Source organism: Spea bombifrons, chromosome 1 (assembly GCF_027358695.1).
Source record: "Spea bombifrons isolate aSpeBom1 chromosome 1, aSpeBom1.2.pri, whole genome shotgun sequence".
Taxonomy (NCBI): domain Eukaryota; kingdom Metazoa; phylum Chordata; class Amphibia; order Anura; family Pelobatidae; genus Spea; species Spea bombifrons.
The window spans coordinates 5,844,450-5,867,335 of record NC_071087.1 but is presented as its reverse complement, the minus strand read 5'-3'; the positions used below and the strand labels follow the sequence as shown (position 1 = coordinate 5,867,335).

Sequence of the window (22,886 nt, the reverse complement as noted above, 5' to 3'; positions counted from 1 at the left end):
ATTGTAGTCCATGGAAAGGGGTGATGAGCGGGGTGACCAACCTCTCAGCTCAAAGGGGCCACGATATATTTGCCCTCGGAATAGGCACATTTTTGATCATTCCGTGCCGTTATTCCACCCATCTCTCTTTTCTCGGCGCTGGACAGATCTCAATAATATTTTATACCATGGATATTCTTATATAACCCCCTCAACGCCGCAGGGGTAATAAATCTGCCCCCAAAATGCCAATTTTTGGTTCCTTTTTAAATGTATTTATTAAAAATCTAATCAATCTCCTGAATTTTTTTCTTCCCCCCCCCCCCCCTTTATTATGCTTGGCTGCTTCATCGTACTAAGCGTAGTTGTATTTTTATTGCGCTATTGCTGGGCTCGGTATACTTTGGCACGGTCACCGGCTAACCGGCGATGAATAGCCCACTGTGAGGTTACTAAACCACAGGCCCCCCCCTTTTTTTTGGCGTGCGGAAAATGGGTGGCTCGGAAGGGGTTAAAAAGCATATTTTTTAAAATAAATTAATAATCAGGTCGTTGTTACGCAACCAAATTAATAATGCATAGAGGGCTCCGAGCCAATGCAAAAAAAATAACAATAAAAATAAAAAAAATAATAAGAAAAATATAAAAAAAAATAGACGTGAACGTGGTTTGAAGCGAGCGCCGGTGCATTCTCCAGGAGTGAGTCACTCGTCGCTGGAGATTTAACCCCGCTGCTGCCAGCAATGTATTACGTCTGCTTTGCTTATTCCGCCCCACGGCAATTCGTTGCATGGGAATAAATGTTTTATCGCCACGATGTGTCCTGGGGTAAAAGGGCCGATATGGTCAGGCTACTGTGGTTATATTACCACCTTACCACTGGCCACCATTCCTAGTTTCACACCACTTTTGGCTGCTTGAACGCACTATTTACGTCTATGGGAGCTGTTTCTGCACATGCGCGTGGGGGCTCTGGCTAGACCCTCTGGAAGCATCTCCTGCAAACCTGGGAGGGGGCAAATATATTGGGAAACGCATATGGGGGTTTCTGCTGTATAATGTGCATATAAAGGCTGGACTGTCCCTTTAAGAGAATGCTTGATTGCCATGTGACAGAAAAGTACGCACTGATAGGTAGTTGCCATAGAATGTTTCTGATTCTTTGTGTTATTCAGCCCACAGAACGTAGGTTTATTCCATATGCCTCCAGGCTCTATTAATATTTAGTCCAAGTGGAACTGCACCTTTAATTGCCCCCAGGTCCAAGAAGTTAATACTTTAACGTTAACGACCCGGGGGGGTCGATAAAAGGCACTTGTCTGAGGTCACAGGTCTTGCCGTGTCAGTGATATTCTAATCATGTGATGCCTGAGGTCACGCGCTTGCAGCATGCTTCGGAATTTCCTCAACCCCACCGGCGCTGCGAGGGTTACCAAGAAGACACAGAAACGTCTTAAGTTAGCAGAAAAAAAAATGCACTTGGAGTTGAAATCCATTTATCACACGGGGCAAAGAAGACTCTGACACATCGCAGCTTAAAACGCCATTAAGTTATTTGCCCCCCCTGTACCGATTTACAGTTTTATAGTTTATTATGCTCGATGTGAAAGGCATAGCTCCCAACTGTCCCGGTTTTCCCGGGGCAGTGAGAATTATTTGGCTCTACTGTCCTGCTTTTGCTGGTTAGATTCTCCGGTCCTGTCTGACCGGCCCAGGAAGGTGTTAAATCGTTGGCGGTCTGTGCGGATGTACAGGGGAGCTCCCCACGCGCTCCTTTATCACTAAGATCAAACTTATTAAATATTCTGCTCTTTTCTTTTTTACCCCAGTTGTAACTTTTGACGCCATAATATATCAGCCGTTTGTATGAGTTCTCGCTCTGTTATCTGATTCTCAATTTACTAAACAAACACCCCGACTCCTTTTCATACTGCCTGTGGGGAACTATAGAATGGCTCAGTCTAAATCACCCAGCAGGACCTGACTAATGAAAGTCTATGGAGGAACGGGCTTCATTAGCATCGCCATAAAGCATCAGCTCAGAGTGGTGTTTGAGCCGGAAGTCACCCAAAATATCACATGACTGACAGCAATGGTGGTCTGCAGATTACTGTATACAGCACTGGGGGTTATATTACTGTATACAGCGCTGGGGGTTATATTACTGTATACAGCGCTGGGGGTTATATTACTGTATACAGCGCTGTGGGTTATATTACTGTATACAGCGCTGGGGGGTATATTACTGTATACAGCACTGGGGGTTATATTACTGTATACAGCGCTGGGGGTTATATTACTGTATACAGCACTGGGGGTTATATTACTGTATACAGCGCTGGGGGGTTATATTACTGTATACAGCGCTGGAGGTTATATTACTGTATACAGTGCTGGGGGGTTATATTACTGTATACAGCGCTGGGGGGTTATATTACTGTATACAGCGCTGGGGGGTTATATTACTGTATACAGCACTGGGGGTTATATTACTGTATACAGCACTGGGGGTTATATTACTGTATACAGCACTGGGGGTTATATTACTGTATACAGCGCTGGAGGTTATATTACTGTATACAGTGCTGGGGGGTTATATTACTGTATACAGCGCTGGGGGGTTATATTACTGTATACAGCGCTGGGGGGTTATATTACTGTATACAGCACTGGGGGTTATATTACTGTATACAGCACTGGGGGTTATATTACTGTATACAGCACTGGGGGTTATATTACTGTATACAGCGCTGGGGGTTATATTACTGTATACAGCGCTGGGGGTTATATTACTGTATACAGCGCTGGGGGTTATATTACTGTATACAGCACTGGGGGTTATATTACTGTATACAGCGCTGGGGGTTATATTACTGTATACAGCACTGGGGGTTATATTACTGTATACAGTGCTGGGGGGTTATATTACTGTATACAGCGCTGGGGGTTATTACTGTATACAGCCCTGGGGGGGTTATTACTGTATACAGCGCTGGGGGTTATATTACTGTATACAGCACTGGGGGTTATATTACTGTATACAGTGCTGGGGGTTATATTACTGTATACAGTGCTGGGGGTTATATTACTGTTTACAGCGCTGGGGGTTATATTACTGTATACAGCGCTGGGGGTTATATTACTGTATACAGCGCTGGGGGTTATATTACTGTATACAGCACTGGGGGTTATATTACTGTATACAGCGCTGGGGGGTTATATTACTGTACACAGCGCTGGGGGTTATATTACTGTATGCAGCGCTGGGGGTTATATTACTGTATACAGCGATGGGGGTTATATTACTGTATGCAGCGCTGGGGGTTATATTACTGTATACAGCGATGGGGGTTATATTACTGTATGCAGCGCTGGGGTTATATTACTGTATACAGCGCTGGGGGGTTATATTACTGTATACAGCGCTGGGGGGTTATATTACTGTATACAGCGCTGGGGGTTATATTACTGTATACAGCGCTGGGGGTTATATTACTGTATACAGCGCTGGGGGTTATATTACTGTATACAGTGCTGGGGGTTATATTATTGTATACAGCGCTGGGGGGTTATATTACTGTATACAGCGCTGGGGGTTATATTACTGTATACAGCGCTGGGCTGTTATATTACTGTATATAGGGGGGTTGATGTCATCAGATGGCCGTTACTCCGTGGCTGGAACACGACCCGCTGAAGCATTATCGCTCTAGAAGCTCTCATAGGACGTCTAATTCTCATTAGCTTAACTACCAAACAACAACAAAACGGCGCCAACAAGATTATAAAGCATTAAAAATGTCGCAATATCCACAAAAACAACAAAGAACATTCAGCAAATAAGACTTCTTCATGTTATTTTATCCTTCGCTACGTTTGCCCCTCCTTGTGTCCTGATGATGCTCTTGCGTCAGTGCCCATCTGGGGTCTGGGGGGGTTAGATTTAATGTAGGGAAGTTTTACTTTACTGAGAAGGTGGTAGATAAGTGGAACAGCCTCCCGGCAGAAGTGGTAGAGGGTAATACAGTGCGGGTATTAAACATGCATGGGATAGACATACGGTTCCTGAATCTAATGGGGGCCGATCTGCCAGTAGATTCTATGTTGCCCTGGGCATTACACTACCCCTTTAAAAATGTTTATCACTTTTTATGGTCTTTTAATAAGCGGAGCCGTCACGGTTCTATGGTGCGCATCTCATTTGCCATAAAAGATCTGCTGAGTCCGGCACCAGTGGTTTTTGCAGACGGTGATGTAAGTGCGGCTACTGTGACTGCTTTTCAAATATATATTTTTTTAAATTCACGAAATATAGGTTTTTATTCCTTTTATTTCCTCCTTCTTGGAGTCCAACTCCCATCACTATACCTGGGAACGTTCTAGATGAACTGACTCTGAGAATCCTGAAATATTAACCCTTTATTAGCCCTTCATGAAGATTCCATGCAGAGACTCGCCAAATGTGTTACCCAAATAGCTCTAATACCGGCCCTCCTGGAAACCTTGACTTGCCATCAGTTAATGGCACACATAAGTCAACTGAATTCAAGCAGGGGTATCAACCATAACATACTGGGGGCAAAAGCTCCAACTGGGAGTCTTATGTATGATCCCAGCGGAGGAGAATAGGAAGGAGTCGGCTTCGGACTGAGTGACCCGGAGAATCTGCTCCTTCACCTTGAAATCAGGGCAAACCCTGAGAGTTCACAGGTATGGCTGGCTATCCGGTAACAGCTGGAGGGTCATGGAAACCCACCATTGATTCAAGGTTCGCAGATTAACAGGCCCTTAACCATAATAATTCACGTGGATTTCCGGGGGGGGGGGTCTGCAGGTGACGGAATGTCCGAGGAGATCTGCGGGTGAGGTAATGTCCGAGGAGATCTGTGGGTGACATGATGTCCGAGGAGATCTGTGGGTGACGTGATGTCCAAGGAGATCTGTGGGTGATGTAATGTCCGAGGAGGATCTGCAGGTGAGGTAATGTCCGAGGAGATCTGTGGGTGACATGATGTCCGAGGAGATCTGCGGGTGAGGTAATGTCCGAGGAGATCTGTGGGTGACATGATGTCCGAGGAGATCTGTGGGTGACGTGATGTCCGAGGAGATCTGTGGGTGACATGATGTCCGAGGAGATCTGCGGGTGAGGTAATGTCCGAGGAGATCTGTGGGTGACATGATGTCCGAGGAGATCTGCGGGTGAGGTAATGTCCGAGGAGATCTGTGGGTGACGTGATGTCCGAGGAGATCTGTGGGTGACATGATGTCCGAGGAGATCTGTGGGTGACATGATGTCCGAGGAGATCTGCGGGTGACGTGATGTCCGAGGAGGATCTGCAGGTGACGGAATGTCCGAGGAGGATCTGCAGGTGACGGAATGTCCGAGGAGGATCTACTGGTGACGGAATGTCCGAGAAGGATCTGCAGGTGACGGAATGTCCGAGGAGATCTGCTGAGTTATGGAAATCGCTGAGCCAAGGAACGGTGCTTCACCCGATGAGTTAGAAGAAGAATACTTTTCACCAGGGTGGCTGAGGCTTGAAACATCCCAGAAAATTACAAGACAGACGGTTTTCTAAAAGGTTTTCAAATACGTTCTCAGAACACGGTGATGCCAGTTATGTTTATTAGGGTTGGCTACCATTACAACAGTCAACTCCCAACAGTCCTTGTTTTTGCAGGACAGTCCTGATTTTCCACTGGCATGTTGTCTTAGGTTGTGCTACCACTGAAGCAGCCTCTAAAGGATTTGAGATTTTCAGATTAGTGAGGTCAGGCTCTGATTGGATGAGACGCCGGCTCACAATCTCCGGTCCAGTTCATCCCGAAGGTGTTGGATGGTTGAGGTCAGGGCTCTGTGCAGCCGGTCAAGTTCTTCCACCCCAAACTCATCCAGCCATGTCTTTATGGACCTTGCTTTGTGCGCTGGGGCGCAGTCATGCTGGAATAGAAGAGGTTCTTTCCCAAACTGTTCCAAGTTAGAATCAGAGCATCGTCCAAAATGTCTTTATATGTTGTAGCATTAACATTACCCTTCACTGGAACTACGGGGTCCAAGCCCTGAAAAACAGCCCCAGATCATTACTCCTCCTCCACCAAACTTTACAGCAGGCACTATGTATTCCAGTAGGTATCGGTCTCCTGGCATCCGCCAAACCCAGATTCAACCATCAAACTTCCACATAGTGAAGCGTGATCCATCACTCCAGAGAACAGGTTCCTCTGCTCCAGAGTCCAGTGGAGGTGGCTTTACACTACTCCAGACGAGACTTGTCATTGTGCACAGCTGTTTGATCATGGAAACCCATTTCATGAAGCTCCTGACGCACAGAGCTTGTGCTGATGTTGCTCCCGGAAGCAGTTTGGATCTCTGTAGTGAGGGATGCTGCAGAGATTTTTACGACTATACTCTTCAGCACTCGGTGGTCCCACATCCTATGACAGCGCCATCTTTACAGTCACGGAGCTCTTCGGAACGACCCGTTCTACCACCAATGTCTGTCTATGGAGCCTACGGGCTGATTTTATACACTTAGCGATGAGTGCGACTGAAACACCTAAACTCAATCATTAGGAGGGGCGTCCATAGTGTATGTTACTAGACGTGGTTGTCCACCCTCTCCTCTACTATTTTTGAATAGCGCATTAGTAAAGCATTCCGAGTGATATGTCGGGGATACTTCCAAAGCCCATTATCTGCATTCCAAAGAGAAATAATAACGATGCCGAGCTAAGCGTCTCTAAGCCTGTGAGCGTGTTCCTTATCGGCGGATTAGTCTAATGGTAGGTTTAGCGCATCGTACAAACACAATTAATCAGATATAGAAGAATACGAGCTGCTTAATGACAGATTACTTTAAGTGGCGGCTGTAAAAAAAATGGATTATTGTTGGTGATTTTCTGTTTGTCAAAAGATGAATGAACCAGAAGGGTCATCCCGCCGTCTACCTGTCTACAAACCAATATTTCAGGTAAAAGAATCCTGGTTACCCGCAGCGTCATCCTTTTTTTTTTTGTAAATGAATATAAATAAGTAAATATTGAATCAGCACCCGGTCAGGCAACCAACTGACCATAAAAAGGAAGCGCAACATTTTACTCACTAGAGCAAAAATGGAAAATTAATACATTGCATTATTTATTAATAAAAATATGTTTTCAAAAATACTGCTTTACTTTCTTTTTTACCCCAGTTGTAGTTTCTGGCCCATAATATAAAGTTTTCAGGCAGCTGAATATCAGCCGTTTGTATGATTCTCACTCTCTTATCTGATCCCCGATCTACTAAACACCCCGACTCCTTATCATACTGCCTGTGGGGAACAATAGAATGGCTCAGCCTTAATCACCCAGCCGGACACTGACTAATGAAAGTCTATGGAGGAACGGACATCATTAGCATTGCCATAAAGCATCAGCTCAGTGTGGTGATTGAGCCAGGAAAGTCACCCAAAATATCACATGACTGACAACAATGGCGGCTCCAGATTACTGTATACAGCGTTGGGGGTTATATTACTGTATACAGCGCTGGGGGGGTTATTACTGTATACAGCGTCGGGGGTTATATTACTGTATACAGCACTGGGGGATATATTACCGTATACATAGCTCAGGGTTATTACTGTATACAGCGCGGGGGGTTATATTACTGTATACAGCACTGGGGGGGTATATTACCGTATACATAGCTCACGGTCATTACTGTATACAGCGCTGGGGATATATTACCGTATACATAGCTCAGGGTTATTACTGTATACAGCACTGGGGGGGTATATTACCGTATACATAGCTCAGGGTTATTACTGTATCATACTGTGCCCTGTTCTTTTTCCATACGGTAGAGCTGGTCAGTCCCAGAGAAACATTTATAATACAAATAAATCAATTTTATTACTTTACGGGTAAACAAATAGCTAAAAAGCCCAATTAAATCCTACATCACAGCCGTAATGTTGTAATTCCCGGGTCCCAGGAGAATGAAATCAATAACCATGCGCGACACCCACCATACATCGAGCACTATGGAAAATCAATACAAGGGACACTGCCATAAAATTACATCACTATTAGATTTATGCCCAAGAAAGCATGAAATTAGTAAGTAATATATATATATATATACATAAATATAAAAGAATATATAAAAATATTATATAAATATATAAAAATATCAGATATAAATTGCCTTTATTTTTTAAATTATTTTGATGATTTTTTTTACAAAATAAAATACTTTTATTAAAAATACACATATTTGGGTATTTAACCAAATACTTTTCTTTGGGACCGGAGCAGTGGTGGGAGGTTTCCTGGGTTTTTGAGATTCCAAATCAGGACTCTTGTGGCTTCTGCAGCTCCGAGATCCGGTTGGCATCAAACGAACGAGCAGAACCGCGTTTTCAGCTGAAGTCCGGCCACAGCTGCTTAGAACCTCTTGGCAAACAGCCGTCAATCATACATATGTTATTGCTCAAGTACGGCCGGCCGCCTCTCAACTTAGTAAGAGTAACCGTAAGGGGGGGGCTTCCGCCGTACACCCTTCTGTCATCGTTCTTTGGTTCCTAAAATAATTTTATAGGAAATATCCCCAAAATGGTAACATTCTAATGTATTTTTATTGAGTGACCCTCTGTTGTTGCCGGTTATCCCGACCTGGAAGCCCCCCGGAGTCTGGGATACAGAACCCCATATAGATTTAGATTTCAAGGGGAAAAAACAGAAAGGGGGGTCCTAGAGGTTCAGGGGGGTCCTAGAGGTTCAGTCCCTTTGGTTTTGGTCAGGGGCCACAACTTCCCCCCCTGTAGGGATTGGAGAGGATGGTGGACCCGGTACGCGCTGTGGCCCTACACGCCAGAGCACTTTGATCACGGGCTTTTATGTCGAGGCACCTCGGTGTTAATTGTATAGATCCTACCGAAGAGACCTGGCTCGTCCTGAAGGCTTGCAATCTATTATACTTTTATCAGTGCTCCCTGTTTGCGAATAGAGTGATCAGCGGGCCAGGTCTACTCAAATACCCGTCTGGCCTAGTGAGGACCCTCATCAGTGACTTTGGGGCCCTAAAAACATCCCACATCTCACAACGGGGCCACTAGCCCACCTGCACCGAAACAATGCGACGTAGAATGCCGAGATCTGTGTGGCTCGCAACTCCGGGGCCCACAGTGTGCGGACAGCCGGCCAATCATCTCTGGCCCGACGCCCGCCAAATAATCCCAGCTGGGTCCTCCGGCCCCCGCAGCTGCCCCTTCTAGCGAGGAGTATCGGGCATCCGTCTGCCCTGCTGGGAAAGCTAAGTGTTGTATGCAGTGATTCCCCTGCGCGGCGTACCCGTTACCTATCATGCCCATGAATGCATCCTCCGTGCCCCGGGAATTCACGCCCCGATGTCCCGCGGCGCAGTATCTTGCGTCACATGTCGCAGTATCTCGCTTCCTACAGCGCAGTATCTGGCGTCCCTTGTCACAGTATCTCGCGTGCCGCGTCGCAGTATCTCCCGCGTCCCGCGCCGCAGTATCTCGCGTCCTGCATCGCAGTATCTTGCGTCCCGCGTCGCAGTATCTCGCGTCGCAGTATTTTGTGTCCCGCGTCGCAGTATTTTGTCCCTCGTCGCAGTATCTCGCGTCCCGTGTCGCAGTATCTCGCGTCGCAGTATTTTGTCCCTCGTCGCAGTATCTCGCGTCCCGTGTCGCAGTATCTCGCGTCGCAGTATTTTGTGTCCCGCGTCGCAGTATCTCGCGTGCCGCCTCGCAGTAGTCACGGTATGTCGCGTGCCCATAACTGTTGGTGACCCCTCTGCCTCGGACACTGCCCGGTATAATGCCAGGGGATGCTGCTATCCATGGAGAAGCTATGAGGAGCTCTTCCTGCTGCCCCCAGTGGTGCCCTCTGCTGGAGCCGGTGCTGTACCAGCGTGCTGTGCCCTAAATCTACCCACAGAGGCGTCAGTAAAACGACAGGGCTTCTGCGCCAGTGAGACGGTCCCTGTACCGACTACTGCCGCAGCAGATGCCCTGTCCCAGGTATATTAGTCAGAGTGCTCTGCGGGCCTCCTCATGCCGAACACAGGTGCCTGCAGGGCAAAATACTCCTCGGGGGTCTGCGGAGAGGCCCCAGTCTCCTTCCCCGTCACAGAGCACCCGGTGGCGGGCAGCGAGCGAGGCTGCACAGAGACTCCCGGGCGGAGGGGGAGGGGCTGAGCAGGCTGGTGGAGGGGAGGGACGGTGGGCGGTGCCAGTGTCCCTGTCCCCGCCCCTGACAGGAGGCTGTCTGGCTTCGGCTGATCCTCCTGCTAAAAACTTAAAGTGTCAGGATGGTGCGGGCGGCCTGACGGCGGGGATACGGCGCGGACACAGTGCGGATACGGCGGGGACACGGCCCGGACATGGCAGCCAGACGCGTCTTCCACCTCCAGCCATGCGGTAAGACTCGGCACCGCTATACCGACCCGGGCCGTGCGAGCAACAGGCACAGGGGGTCAGCGTGTACCCGGCGGCCCCAGCGCTGCACTGCAAGCCCCCCTCCACCCCCACATGTCCCACCTCGCACTGCACTGCAAGTCCCACAGCACTGCAACCCCCTCCCCCGGCCGTGCTGCAAGACCCTTACTGCACTGGAGTCCCCCCTCCGGTAACTGCTACCCCCCCCCTTCTTACTTTACTGAGCCTTTTAACTGCACTGCATGTCTGCCCCCCGCCCCCTCACTGCAAGACCCTTACTGCACTGGAAGTCCCCCCTCCAGTAACTTCTAGCTCCCTTGTGCCTGTTTGGGAGGGAAAGTGTTTGTGTAGTTGCCCCCGCGCACTGTCTGGGGTATTTTCCACACACACTGCTGATGCTCCAGTTCTGTGATACCTCCTAGTTTGTAGGTCTGGGGGCAGATAGCGGGGCAGTGTGTGTTACTGGTCAGGGGGCAGATAGTGGGGCAGTGTGTGTTACTGGTCTGGGGGCAGATAGCGGGGCAGTGTGTGTTACTGGTCTGGGGGCAGATAGCGGGGCAGTGTGTGTGTTACTGGTCTGGGGGCAGATAGCGGGGCAGTGTGTGTGTGTGTGTGTGTGTGTTACTGGCGTGTGGGCAGATAGCGGGGCAGTGTGTGTGTTACTGGCGTGTGGGCAGATAGCGGGGCAGTGTGTGTGTTACTGGCGTGTGGGCAGATAGCGGGCAGTGTGTGTGTGTTACTGGTGTGGGGGCAGATAGCGGGGCAGTGTGTGTTACTGGCGTGTGGGCAGATAGCGGGGCAGTGTGTGTTACTGGTCAGGGGGCAGATAGCCGGCAGTGTGTGTGTTACTGGCGTGGGGGCAGATAGCGGGGCAGCGTGTGTGTTACTGGCGTGGGGGCAGATAGCGGGGCAGTGAGTGTTACTGGCGTGGGGGCAGATAGCGGGGCAGTGAGTGTTACTGGCGTGGGGGCAGATAGCGGGGCAGTGTGTGTACAGATGAGTTATCCCAGTGGTGTTACCGGTCCAAGTGCATGTACTGGGGTATTGCCCCTATAGAGGGGTATCATGTGTCTGTTGCTGGTCTAGTCGTCTGTATTGTTGTTACCCATATAACATCCAGTCCCTCCCAGTGTGTGTTACTGGTCTGGGGGCAGATGCCGGGGCAGTATGTGTTACTGGTCTGGGGGCAGATGCCGGGGCAGTATGTGTTACTGGTCTGGGGGCAGATGCCGGGGCAGTATGTGTTACTGGTCTGGGGCAGATGCTGGGGCAGTGTGTGTGTTACTGGTCTGGGGCAGATGCTGGGTTAAATGGGGGGGGGGGCATTATGTAAAATCCAGTCCCCTCCGCTATGTGTTGTTGGTCTCGGGGCAGATACCGGGGGCAGTTTGTATACGGAGGGCTGCTGGGCTCAGGATAATTGAGAGTTATGATGTCACACATATGATGATGATGATGTCATCGGCAGTCTTTGTGATTACGGGATGTATTTTTCTGCCGTTAATCAGAATGTAAAGGATCGGTGTATCTGCTGATTCAGCGTGTTCGGTCGGTGGTTGTTTGCCCGTGTGCAGCCGGTCAGTCCCGCCGAGGCTTTTCTGTACGCGGCCGGGTGATTAATTAATTCCCGTGAATATTAATTGCCCGGCTTCTAAAAATAAACTAGAATTTGGGGAAACAAACCTGTAATTATCCGTAACGAGCTCGGAAACGGCTTCTGCCTGGAAACAAAGCAGCTTTTCTTTTCATATTTATTGATCGATCGGATTATTAATTAATCTTAATTAAGTTACTCTTTTACCACCAAGGTGGGAAGTCGGATCTGTAATCCGTTGTGCCGGGTTTGGCAGCGTTCTGAGCTCGGTTCCGTGCGCACTTCGCTGCGCGGCTGACTCATCGCTCCGAGATTCTTCCCGAGATTCTCATTGGGAATTTGGTTAAAAAAAAAACAAAAAAACACTTTTTAAATCCCAAAATAAAGTAAAACGCCGCATATTAGTAACGCTTATCTCGGCAGTTAAAAAAAAAATCAATAAAGGCTATCGGGCTTTAAAAAGACGTTATCACGGCCGCCTTTCCAGATAATTCGGGATGTTTGGATAAGATTGCGGGTTTTTTTTCCTGATAAACTCACCACCTCGCAAAAAATTTTTTTTTTATTATTTGTTTTTAATTCTGCTCGGAATTCTTATCTTTTTTTTTATGTTTTTGTTTTTTAAATTATTTTTATATTATCAAATAAGATTCCTTCATTTATGACAGACAGGGAACGGACGCCCTGCTTCCTACCCGCCCCGGAGAAGCAGGAACTCCCGGGATGGATGGCTGAGTGCAGTGGGAGTTGTCACCCAGCTGATCATTGATTGGTTGTTGCCTATCCTCGCTTTAACGCGCGAGCCTCGCGATCGTCGGCATTCTTAGAGCGGTCAGCTGTATCCAGGCCCTAGAGTGCTGGCTGAGTGTAATGGGAGCTGATTGGGTGTATGTGCGGCAGTAATGCCCCCCCCCCGGGCTCTGTATTTAAGGTTTGCTCGGCGCCCCGCGGTGATATCCAATAATAAATCCGGTTGCCCTCTTATTATAACGCCCTCTGTGGAAACGCTTTACAGAAGCCGCGCCATAAGCCCAGACTTAGCGATCTCATACATTTTTTGTGGTGTGGAGGAAGCGGCCCGGGTCACATGATCGGCGACAGGAAACCGAAATGCAATTATTTTGTTTTTTATTTTTGCCTGTGCTCTGTGCTGTACGCGGTTTAACCCTTTCTGTGCTTCGTTGAACTCATTGCTTTTGCGCTTGGCGGCTTGCAGTGCTTTGCGGTCCCTTCGTCGGTTGCGGAGTTTGGCAGATGCTCAGAGAAGTGTCGGCTCCATTGCCCGGGGGGGGGCAGGTTTTTTTGCCCCCCCCCTGTTATATGTGACCTGCCTGGGGGGCCGTTCCGCCGTCCCGTGCGCTTGCGGACCGACGCCTGCATCTTGGAGCGCGATGCTGTCCGTCTCCTGCTGTTGGCCGCGAGGAGAGAGAGCTGCTGCATCCAGCGCTGACTCCGGGGAGGAAAAAAAAAAAAGCGAAAGCTGCGAGGAATGTAAACATGTTTGTGGGGAGAGAGGAGAGAGAGAAGCCGCCGTGCGAGGGAGGGCGACAGGGAGGTGAAAAGGTGTTCTCAGGAGGACTATTCCAGAGGCGGCGCGAGCTCCGGCGGCGTTCAGCGTGCGCGGGGTGAACATGACATGAGTAAGCGTGTGTGCCGGCCAGCGCGGTACAGCTGGACCTCTGGGGCGTAGCGTGGGTTAAAGGATTGCGGCGCTGTACGTTTCCATGGATCAGAGTCATGCGCGTCACAAACTTCCTCCAATATGCGGGGCGGCTGTAGGGGTTTTTATTTATTTGAAGGGGGGTAAGGAAAAATAATTGCCCCCGCCCCATAAACTCTACATTAAAGAGCAGCACCCGGCGGCCCCGCAGACCGAGCCGGTCTGGGTCTGTGAGGTGAAAACGGCAGCTTTCATGCAAACTCGTGTTTTAGTGAATAATCCCCTTATTGTCTAATCTGTGTGTATGGGATATTATATATTTATATATAATATTATATTTATATCATTTGTGGGTTTTCTTTGTTATTATTCGTTTTTGGTTGTTTTTCCCCGGTATATTTGGCTGTTTCTGTGTAATATATACGTGGCTGGCGATGTATAGAAGGAATAGCCGACGGCTTCTATCGGTTTCATGCTAATTTTCTCTCGATAAAACACGGGATGCGTGTACTCGGCCCCGGAACATGCGCAACACGCCGCACAGAAACAACTATTTCCTCATCCTTAAAATATACAGAATTTACATATTTTTGATGCATAACTTTTAACCACTTGTTAGAAAAAGAGGTTTTCTGGTGCATCTTGCAGCGTATATGTCATTATTTTTGCCGGTGGGGGGGTGGTTTTTGACTTTATTTTTCTTTATATATTTTTTTTAAATAAATTGATTTATTTTACGGCTAGCATTGGCTAAATTGCCGCCAATTTCAGGCCACGTTTTATAAGAGACCCCGTTTGCTGCCGCGGTCTGTGTGGAAATAAGTGATTTGTTATAAATACTAGTCAAAAGGTTGCTATAGCGACCTCTTCTTCACCTGGCCGTCCGCACGATGTAACGTAGGCCCATCATACTCCTAAACTGTGCATTTTAATGGTATATTTAGATAAATGAATTTAGGTTAAAATGATCGTTATTTGTGTTAATCAAAGTATAGGAGGAGAAGCCGGTCCTTGGTCCCGGGAGCTTACAATCTATTAGGACACAGAAGGCGAGGGGCTTCTTGGGCGAGGATATTTTGGATTGTAGCGAGGGGGGTCAGGTCGGGAAGGGGGATAGATTGTAAGCTTCTGTGAACAGGTGGAGTTTTTAGGGAGCTTGTAGTAAGTGGGGGAGAGTCTGGGGTAGGAGATTCCAGGGGATGGGAACGGCGTGGGTAGAGGGCCGGGTGTGGCGGCCATCTTGGGCTGTTGGCCCGGTTGTGGAGTTGGTGGCCGGGATGGCGAGGTCGGTAACCGGCTCCTGTCGGCTGGCGAAGGACATGGAACACTTGCCAATGATTACTTTTGCTTGAGGGGCTTTTATGGAACGACTTTCTTGCATCGCCAGCGTTCACATCTGTCCGGCCCCCGCCGGCCCCTACTTTATCTGTTACAGAGATTGGGGCTCTACTCGCTTGGTCTTGGCAGTTTTCCCGCACGTAGAGATCTTATTTTTCTTTTCCTTAAAATATCAGCGAACCGTTTATTATCTTTTCTTTCTCTTTTTTTGTCTGCCGCGCTGCCCGCCGGGCGGGGGGGGGGTCATTTTTCTCTTGTTTATCCTGTTTTCTGTTATATTTTTTTTCACGGCTGTATACTCCTCGGAGGAGATGATCCAACGTATCTGTCTCGTGTGGTTGACCGAGGGATTCCGGATCGTTACTCGTTCTGGTGCTCTCGTAATCCGTTGTGCCGATCTCCTTAAACTTCCCGCAGCGTCCAATGAAAGACCCCGTATGGATTTGTGATACCTTCGTGTTTTGTGTACTTTGTACCTTTTTTTGTTAAAATCTTTCTCGTTCGATACTCCAAGATCACGATATATATTGTTATGAATAAAGGTGAATTGAACGGCTTTCAGACCTCTGGATTTACGATACGGGGGCTCCCGCTATGATGTCATTCACTTCTCAAAATCGGATTCTTCTACAACGGCAAAATCCTAACATTCTGAAAGAATTTTGAGAAAACCTGATGTGATCTCCGCTACCCCCCCATATAACGCCGCCAATGAAGAAGGCTTACTAGAGTATTTACCTTCGGAAGAAGCTGCAGCTCCAGGGTTACAGGAGAATTGTACCCCCCGCTCTCCACTGGTTTTGGTTGCTTGAAGTAGTCGATCGCCGGCAGGAAAGTGCCCCCCATGGAATCAGTGGAAGTCCTCTCTGCGCAGGCATGTCTGTAAGGGTCTCTTTAGTCCCCTCTGGGATTCTCACCCAGGCCACCTCTGGCATTGGCCGACGGGGAGTATGTCGTTCATGCGCGCTCGTACCGAACGGCAGACAAACTGCAAATAAATGATCGTAAAGTACATACGATGGGCCGATGAACGCCAGGTCCTCGCAGAAAGCAGCTTCTAAAGTACAGGCCGCTTTCTGGGTGGAATTTTATCCTGAAAGATTAAAAAATGTTTTTTAAAAAAATTAGCCACTAATTAAGTATCCCAAACATGCGCGCTTCGCACGGTCTGCTTCAGCTTCTTCATTTGCTGCAGGGCAGGTGATAACCGATTGCGCTGACAGGCATTCCTAGAACACGCAAACCGACCCGGTCTAACCTGTTACACGCTACACGGTAACGCATTTCATCACGGGCTCTGATGTTATCAGCGGCTGAGCCATAATCTCCCCTCTGTCCCCAATAATTATGTTTCTATAAGAGTTTTAATATCACTGACGGCATCCGATCTATGAATGTCATAAAATTAATTGGAGGGGGGGTTATTGGGGTTTTTTTTTTTTTTTTTTTACACTTTTTTTCCCCCCTTAAAATACAGAAAAGAAGAGAGGCGGTCGGAGAGAGACCTTTAAATACTTAAAGGGATTTAACAGAGTACTGGAGGGAAGTTTATTTCAAAGGAGGGGAAACGGATCAGGGGCTTAGATAGAATGTAACCAAGCTTTACTGAGAGAGTGGTAGATAAATGGAACAGCCTCCCAGCAGAAGTGGCAGAGGCTCATATAGTGGAGGGATTAAACATGTATGCGATAGACATACGGCTCTTGAATCTAAGACGAGACAGATGACTGATTAAGCGCTGAGTCATTACAGCAAGAAAAACAGGCAGACCAGACGGGCCGGATGGGGCCGATCAGACAGCCATTTTTGTTTCAAGTCTTTACTGCCCAGATCTAGTTAAGTGGCTTCAAATCAGGTTCAAATGGATTCAATAGTCAAACCAGACCAATCAGCCCCGTCGGTCGCGCTGAGAACGAAGCCTAGAGCGGATCCGCTCCCTATTTAAAGAGGGAACCGGCTCAATCCAAAACTCTGCTGCGGCTTTGGCTCCTCCATGCATTCTCTCGTAAGCAGAGGAGACCGCGTTGAAATCGGTATGTCTTCGTATATCTATTAACGTTTGCGTTAAATTTTCCATCAGAATAACTGATGAAAAAATGCGTTTGATGCGGATATTTTTTGTCAATGCGTTTTATATAGCGCCATCATATTCCGCAGCGCAGCATTCTAGTTGTCTCGCGGAATTTGTATAACAGAAGAGCGTTTTACTAAGTTCATAAGATGGGAGAATATCCAAGTAATGATTTTTTTTTATGCTAATTTAATTACACATTTATTTAAATAGCGAGTAGAAGGATTTGATGATTTTCTGTTTTATCGTTTGAATTTTTTCGCAGAATTTGCTGTGACTGGTCTGGGATAAAAGCGTTTTGTACGGTGTGTGAATATCATTTTCAGGACTCCTTTTGTTTTTTTTTGTTTTTGTTTTTTTACGGTGAAGATAGTTCTTAATGGCTTTGGCTGTATGTTTGGGGGTCGTTGTCGTGCTGCAGAATAAATCTGGGGCCAGTCCGATGCCTCCCTGATGGTGTTGCATGGTGGATAAGCATCGGCCTGTACTTCTCAGCTTTGAAGAGGCCATAAATTCTGACCAACTCAACCTGCAGAAATGCAGACCCAAACTTAGGGAAACCTCCGCCATGCTTCACTGTTACCTGCAAACACTCGTTCTTGTACCGCACTCCAGCCCTTCGGCGAACAAACGGCCAAAGATTCCGATTTTCGCTGCCGTTTTTCTGTTCTCCGGTTTCTGTGTTCTTGAGAATAGTTGAGTCGCTCGGTCTTGTTTCCGTGTCGGAGATGCGGCTTTTTGGCAGCAAGTCTTCCACGAAGACCGCTTCTGACTAGACTTTTCTGGACAGTAGATGGGTGTACCAGGGTCCCGCCGTTTTCTGCCAATGCTGAGCTGATGGGACTGCTGGACATCTTCTAATTGTGAAGGGAGGCAAGTATGATGCGCTTCGTCTGTTGCATTAAGAGTCCTTGGCGACCGCTGCATCCTTAACGTTGCTCTTTTTTGTGCTTCTTTAAAAGAGCTTGGACAAAACCCCTGAAAACCCCTGTCTACCAGGAGAGACCTGGCCGATGAGGTGTAGCTACCTTGTGGGTTGTTGCTGTGCGCGGTGTTTCCGTGGTCTATGATATTAAGCCTCACCTTGTCAGTGAGCTTAGCTGTTTCACACTCGGTTTTATTCCTCCTTCACAGCTGTTTCTGTTAATGATTGTGTTTCATCCTACGTATAAAGTTGAAGACCATTAGCACCTGTTTAGTATAATTGTCTCATCGCCTAACTAAATGCCTACAAAATCCCTGGCTTTGTGCCTAGAAGAATTCATGTTCTTTTTACGTTTTTCTTCTGTTCACTCATTTTGCATTTTGCTAAATTATAAAAATAAATGTTTTCTTTTTTATGCATTATTTCTTTACAGCATTTATTTCACACCTGCCTAAAACTTTTGCTCAGTATGTATATGTGTATGTATATATATATATGTATATGTATATGTGTGTATATATATATATATATATATATATATATATATATATATATATATATATGTGTGTGTGTATATATATATATATATATGTATATATATATGTGTGTATATATATATATATATATATATATATATATGTGTGTGTGTGTGTGTGTGCGCAACCAATGGGATGCTGTTGCTCCATTGCATTGGGTGGTATGTAAGGCTCCCACCCTTTAAATATTAACCCTATAATATCCCTTAACAGAAAGTTGGCCACTAATGATGGCAATGATAGTTAATGATGAAAACCATGTCAAGAGATCAACGAATACACCTGTATTCAAGCAGGGATTCCAGCTGTGGTAGAGCAGGGGGAAAAGCACAGATTAGGATTCTTGGATATCATGCGTATGAAAGTGGCAGCTCCAGCCCGTGACCCCCTGAGAATCTGTCCGTTTTACCCCGAGGCTGGGGTAAAAACCCTGAGAGCTCCCAAATACACAGATTTACACTAATTTAACATTTATAGCGTTCTGTGTAAAGTTTCTCCGTTCTTCCGTGACCAGCCCGTGATCTCCTCAGAACATCCTAATCCATAATAATTCTTTAAACTGAAACATATTAAAGTTTTAACGAAACGCAAGCAATAAAAGTGTCTCGGAATTTCTATACAATGAAGAAAATTTTTGTTTGCTTTTTTTTTGTGTGCTTTCTTAAGCTCAGAATGTTAAATATAAAGCCGTGCAGGTGTTAAAGACCCCCCCCCCCAAAAAAAAACAAGCAACATTATTATTTGTACAAGCAAATTATTTCATTTCACTTTATGAACCTGATCGGTGAGTTTGCAGAGTTTTTTTATACCTACTTGACCAAATACGCGGATTAAAAAATTGTCTGGTCATGCAGGGATCATGTATTGTTTTTACGTGTTGTGGGCGGACGTGTTATAACACAAACCCTTAATTTTTTTTTTTTTTAATATAAAGTAAAAAAAACAAAAAAATTCCTATCCGCCTCGGCTCTGTGAGTGATGGGGGTTGCAGTTTATAGGGTGATGTTCCTCTGGAAAAGCATTTTTTTTTTTTTTCACTATAGTGTTTTTCTGAAATTTTTTGTGCCATATGTCATGTACAGTCATCCACGTGGGCTGCGTGGCACACACATGTATAACTTCCGACATACGATACGTTTACTGAAGGAGGAGGTTCATAAACATTTGAAGTATAAAAAAAAATCCTATTTGCTTTGGCAAGTATTGGGAAATAATGGGGGGAAATCCTTTAAATAAAATAAAAATAAAATAAAGGTCTTAAATGTACAGGTATTTGGGGTAAAACTATAATATTTGTGATAAAGGGGAATCGTGGTTCACCGTGCAATATGGTAAAAAGCATATGGCTTTAGGGAATGCTATACCCGTGGTAAAGAAGAGGTTAAATAAAATGAATAAAATGGATATTTTGCGTTCCATATAGATTGTTGTTAAAACTAGAGCCTCAGCAGTCTGGTTTCTGCGTGTATTTTGAGACCCTGCTTTGGGACTCCCTCCTGGCTTCTAAATGCCGTTTAATCCCCCGGCGACCGTCTGTTCTATCTGCCGACGGCTCGTAACATTAACCCGTGATTGTCTCCGGTCGTGCACCTGTCTGGATTCGGCTAGGGACCGTCTCCATGGCAACCAGGTGAAACAAACACTTCTCCTCCCTGTATAAAGGAATGGGGACACCTACCTGCCCGAGCTCGGGGCGCGGCGGGCTTTGTTCTCGTCTAGGTGTTGGCGGAACGTCTCTTATTCTTTGTCGATGTGATGCCGGCCGTAAGCTTTCTGTAGGCTTTCTAGGTAAATGGATTTCTCTTCCTCAACGCAAAGCGCATCTTATTTACATTTACTCAGATTTTTATATAAACGCGTCTTTCTTTACCAGCTGAAACCCAACACTGAGCTGATGCTTTATGGCAATGCTAATGAAGTCCGTTCCCCCATAGACTTTCATTAGTCACAGAGTCCATATGGGTGATTTAGGCTGAGACATTCTCTTTCCCACAGGAAGTCGGGGGGGTTTAGTAGATTGGGGCTCAGATAACAGAGCGAGAATCATACAAATGGCATAGATTTGGAAACAGCTCCTAGCGGGAATAAAAGTCGGATTCCTTTATCCGCCGGGCCCTTCGCTTATTCTGCGAGGATATCCTTAACCGTGGCGGTCTGGCGTGGCTGGTGTTGCGCGTGGATATTTTGTGTGAAATCTTTCTTTTTTGCTGCAGTATTACCGTATTTGCTCGATTATAAGACGAGGTTTTTTCCAGAGCAAATGCTCTGAAAAATACCCCTCGTCTTATAATCGGGGTCGTCTTCTAATCAGACCCCAAAAAAATGCTGGCGCCATGCTGCTTACCGGTCGCGAGCAGCGTCTCTTCTGTTAGAAGCAGGGCAGGAAGCTTGCAGCGTCCTCACAGAACTCTATCTCCCCCCTCCCTCCTCTGAGGGCGGGGCCAGAGAAGTTGCTACAGCCGGTCCCCTGCAGAAGTCTGCGAGTGGGAGATCTGCAGTTCAGGTGAGGGGGTGGGGGAGGGTTTTTGAGTATGTGTGAAGTGTGTGTGATTAAGGGAATGAATGAGTATTTAAATGTTTGTGAATGAGTGTGAGTGTGTGTGTGATAGCATGGATGTGTAAGGGGGGTGGGGGTTGTAGCATGGCATATGGAGGCTGTAATCCCACTGCTATCATCCCCAGGTTCCAGCATGTACTGGCTGCCTTGGCTTGATAGGAGTGTGATTGCTGTTAGCAGTTTGATATATATATATATATCAAACTGCTAACAGCAATCACACTCCTATCAAGCCAAGGCAGCCAGTACATGCTGGGTTAAAAGGCATATCATGGGGCTGAGTGGCATATAGGGGGTTAAAATGCATTTCTGGACCTCCAGAAATGCATTTTAACCCCCTATATGCCACTCAGCCCCATGATATGCCTATATACCTCCAGAAATGCTTTATACCCCCCTATATGCCACTCAGCCCCATGATATGCCTTTTAACCCCCTATATGCCAGAGTGGCATACAGGGGTATAAGGCATATCATGGGGCAGAGTGGCAAATAGGGGGGTATAAAGCATTTCTGGGGGCAGAGTGGCATAACTGGGGGGGGCAGGTTGGCAAATAAAAGGAAATTTAAAAAATATATTTTTCTCAATCATAGCTTTTATTAAACATGAAAATAATTTACATTAATTAATATTTACTGGTAAAACTTTTTCCCTATAGGGTAGTCTTATATTCAGGCTTTTTGTTTTTTTCCTAAATTAATATTTTGATTTTGGGGGGTCGTCTTATAATCGGGGTCGTCTTATAAATGCAAAATATTTATCGGGCTGCATATGATTACGTGATTAAGTAAGCGTGACCGTGGGCCGTGTCCTCGGCTGCTCCCCATATATGTAACTCGTGTTCCTCGCTCTCCCTCCGTGTCGTAAATTATCCGGCAACCCATCTGGAGCCGTCCGTTTCTGCTGACCCCTGTCCTTGGAGGTTTGAGAACGAAGCACCCCCCCCCGCTTCGGGTAGACAGACGCGTTTACTGCGGACCGGAGCCCCTTCTTCTTCTTCTCCTTGTCTGCATCGAGATGACTTTTACCTGAAAATAAACTCTGATTCTGCCTCGCTTATAAAACATTGAATTTCCCTCCACGCTTCCAGCGCCAGATGTTTCAGAAGCCCCTAAAACACCGTCTTGATGGGCTCCTCCGCTAGCGGCCGAGGGTCTCTCCGGCATCCGGAACATAACTTCTAAACCGCGTTCATTTTATTTATTTTTATTATATTCCTTTTTTGATGGTCGCCTAAAAGATTCCAAGCTTTGTTTTATAGGCAGCGTCCTCTTTCTTGATACATTGTACTAAAAACAAAGTGACAAGACCGTTCCGTTGGTTGCTATGGAGATTACCCACTCCCCCCCCTCAAGAAACCAGACGCTCTCTTTATAAAAGTAGCATTTTCTGATACTGAGGTTATCAAAGGTCAGAGGGGGAATTTACAGGACTGTAGAGAACGTCTCACTGATCCCTGCGAGAGGGGTCCTTAACCCCCCAAAAAAACTCCATTCAAAAAGCTGATAAAGTAAAACCATGAAAGGGTTAACAGATGAGGTGACGCTGTTGTACCTGTGGACCCCCCGCTTATTATATTCACCCGAGTAGGACGACCTCGGTGAGAAGCCTATTACTGGATCTTTAACAACTAGTTGACGTGTTTTAACTCATTTTTGAACGTTTTCTGGCGTTGGACCTGCTTGGTAAGCGGGCACATCAGACTCATTCAGCCCGCTTTGGTCTCGTCTTAGATTCAGGAGCCATATGCCTATCCCATGCGTGTTTAAATCCCCTCGGT

General features: G+C 46.7%; 1 protein-coding gene across 2 annotated transcripts in view; it reads left to right on the top strand.

Moving 5' to 3' along the window:
• Window positions 1–22,886, top strand: part of SLC4A11 (solute carrier family 4 member 11) — a 110,602-nt gene that overhangs the window by 30,773 nt on the left and 56,943 nt on the right. The window contains exon 1 of one of the 2 annotated variants that reach the window (XM_053458106.1): window positions 10,306–10,406. The exons of the other annotated variant lie outside the window; for it this stretch is intronic. Coding sequence (XP_053314081.1) covers window positions 10,370–10,406 — 37 coding nt within the window. The 5' untranslated portion in view covers window positions 10,306–10,369. Of the gene's footprint in view, window positions 1–10,305; window positions 10,407–22,886 lie in introns of those variants that run through there. 2 annotated transcript variants of the gene reach the window in all.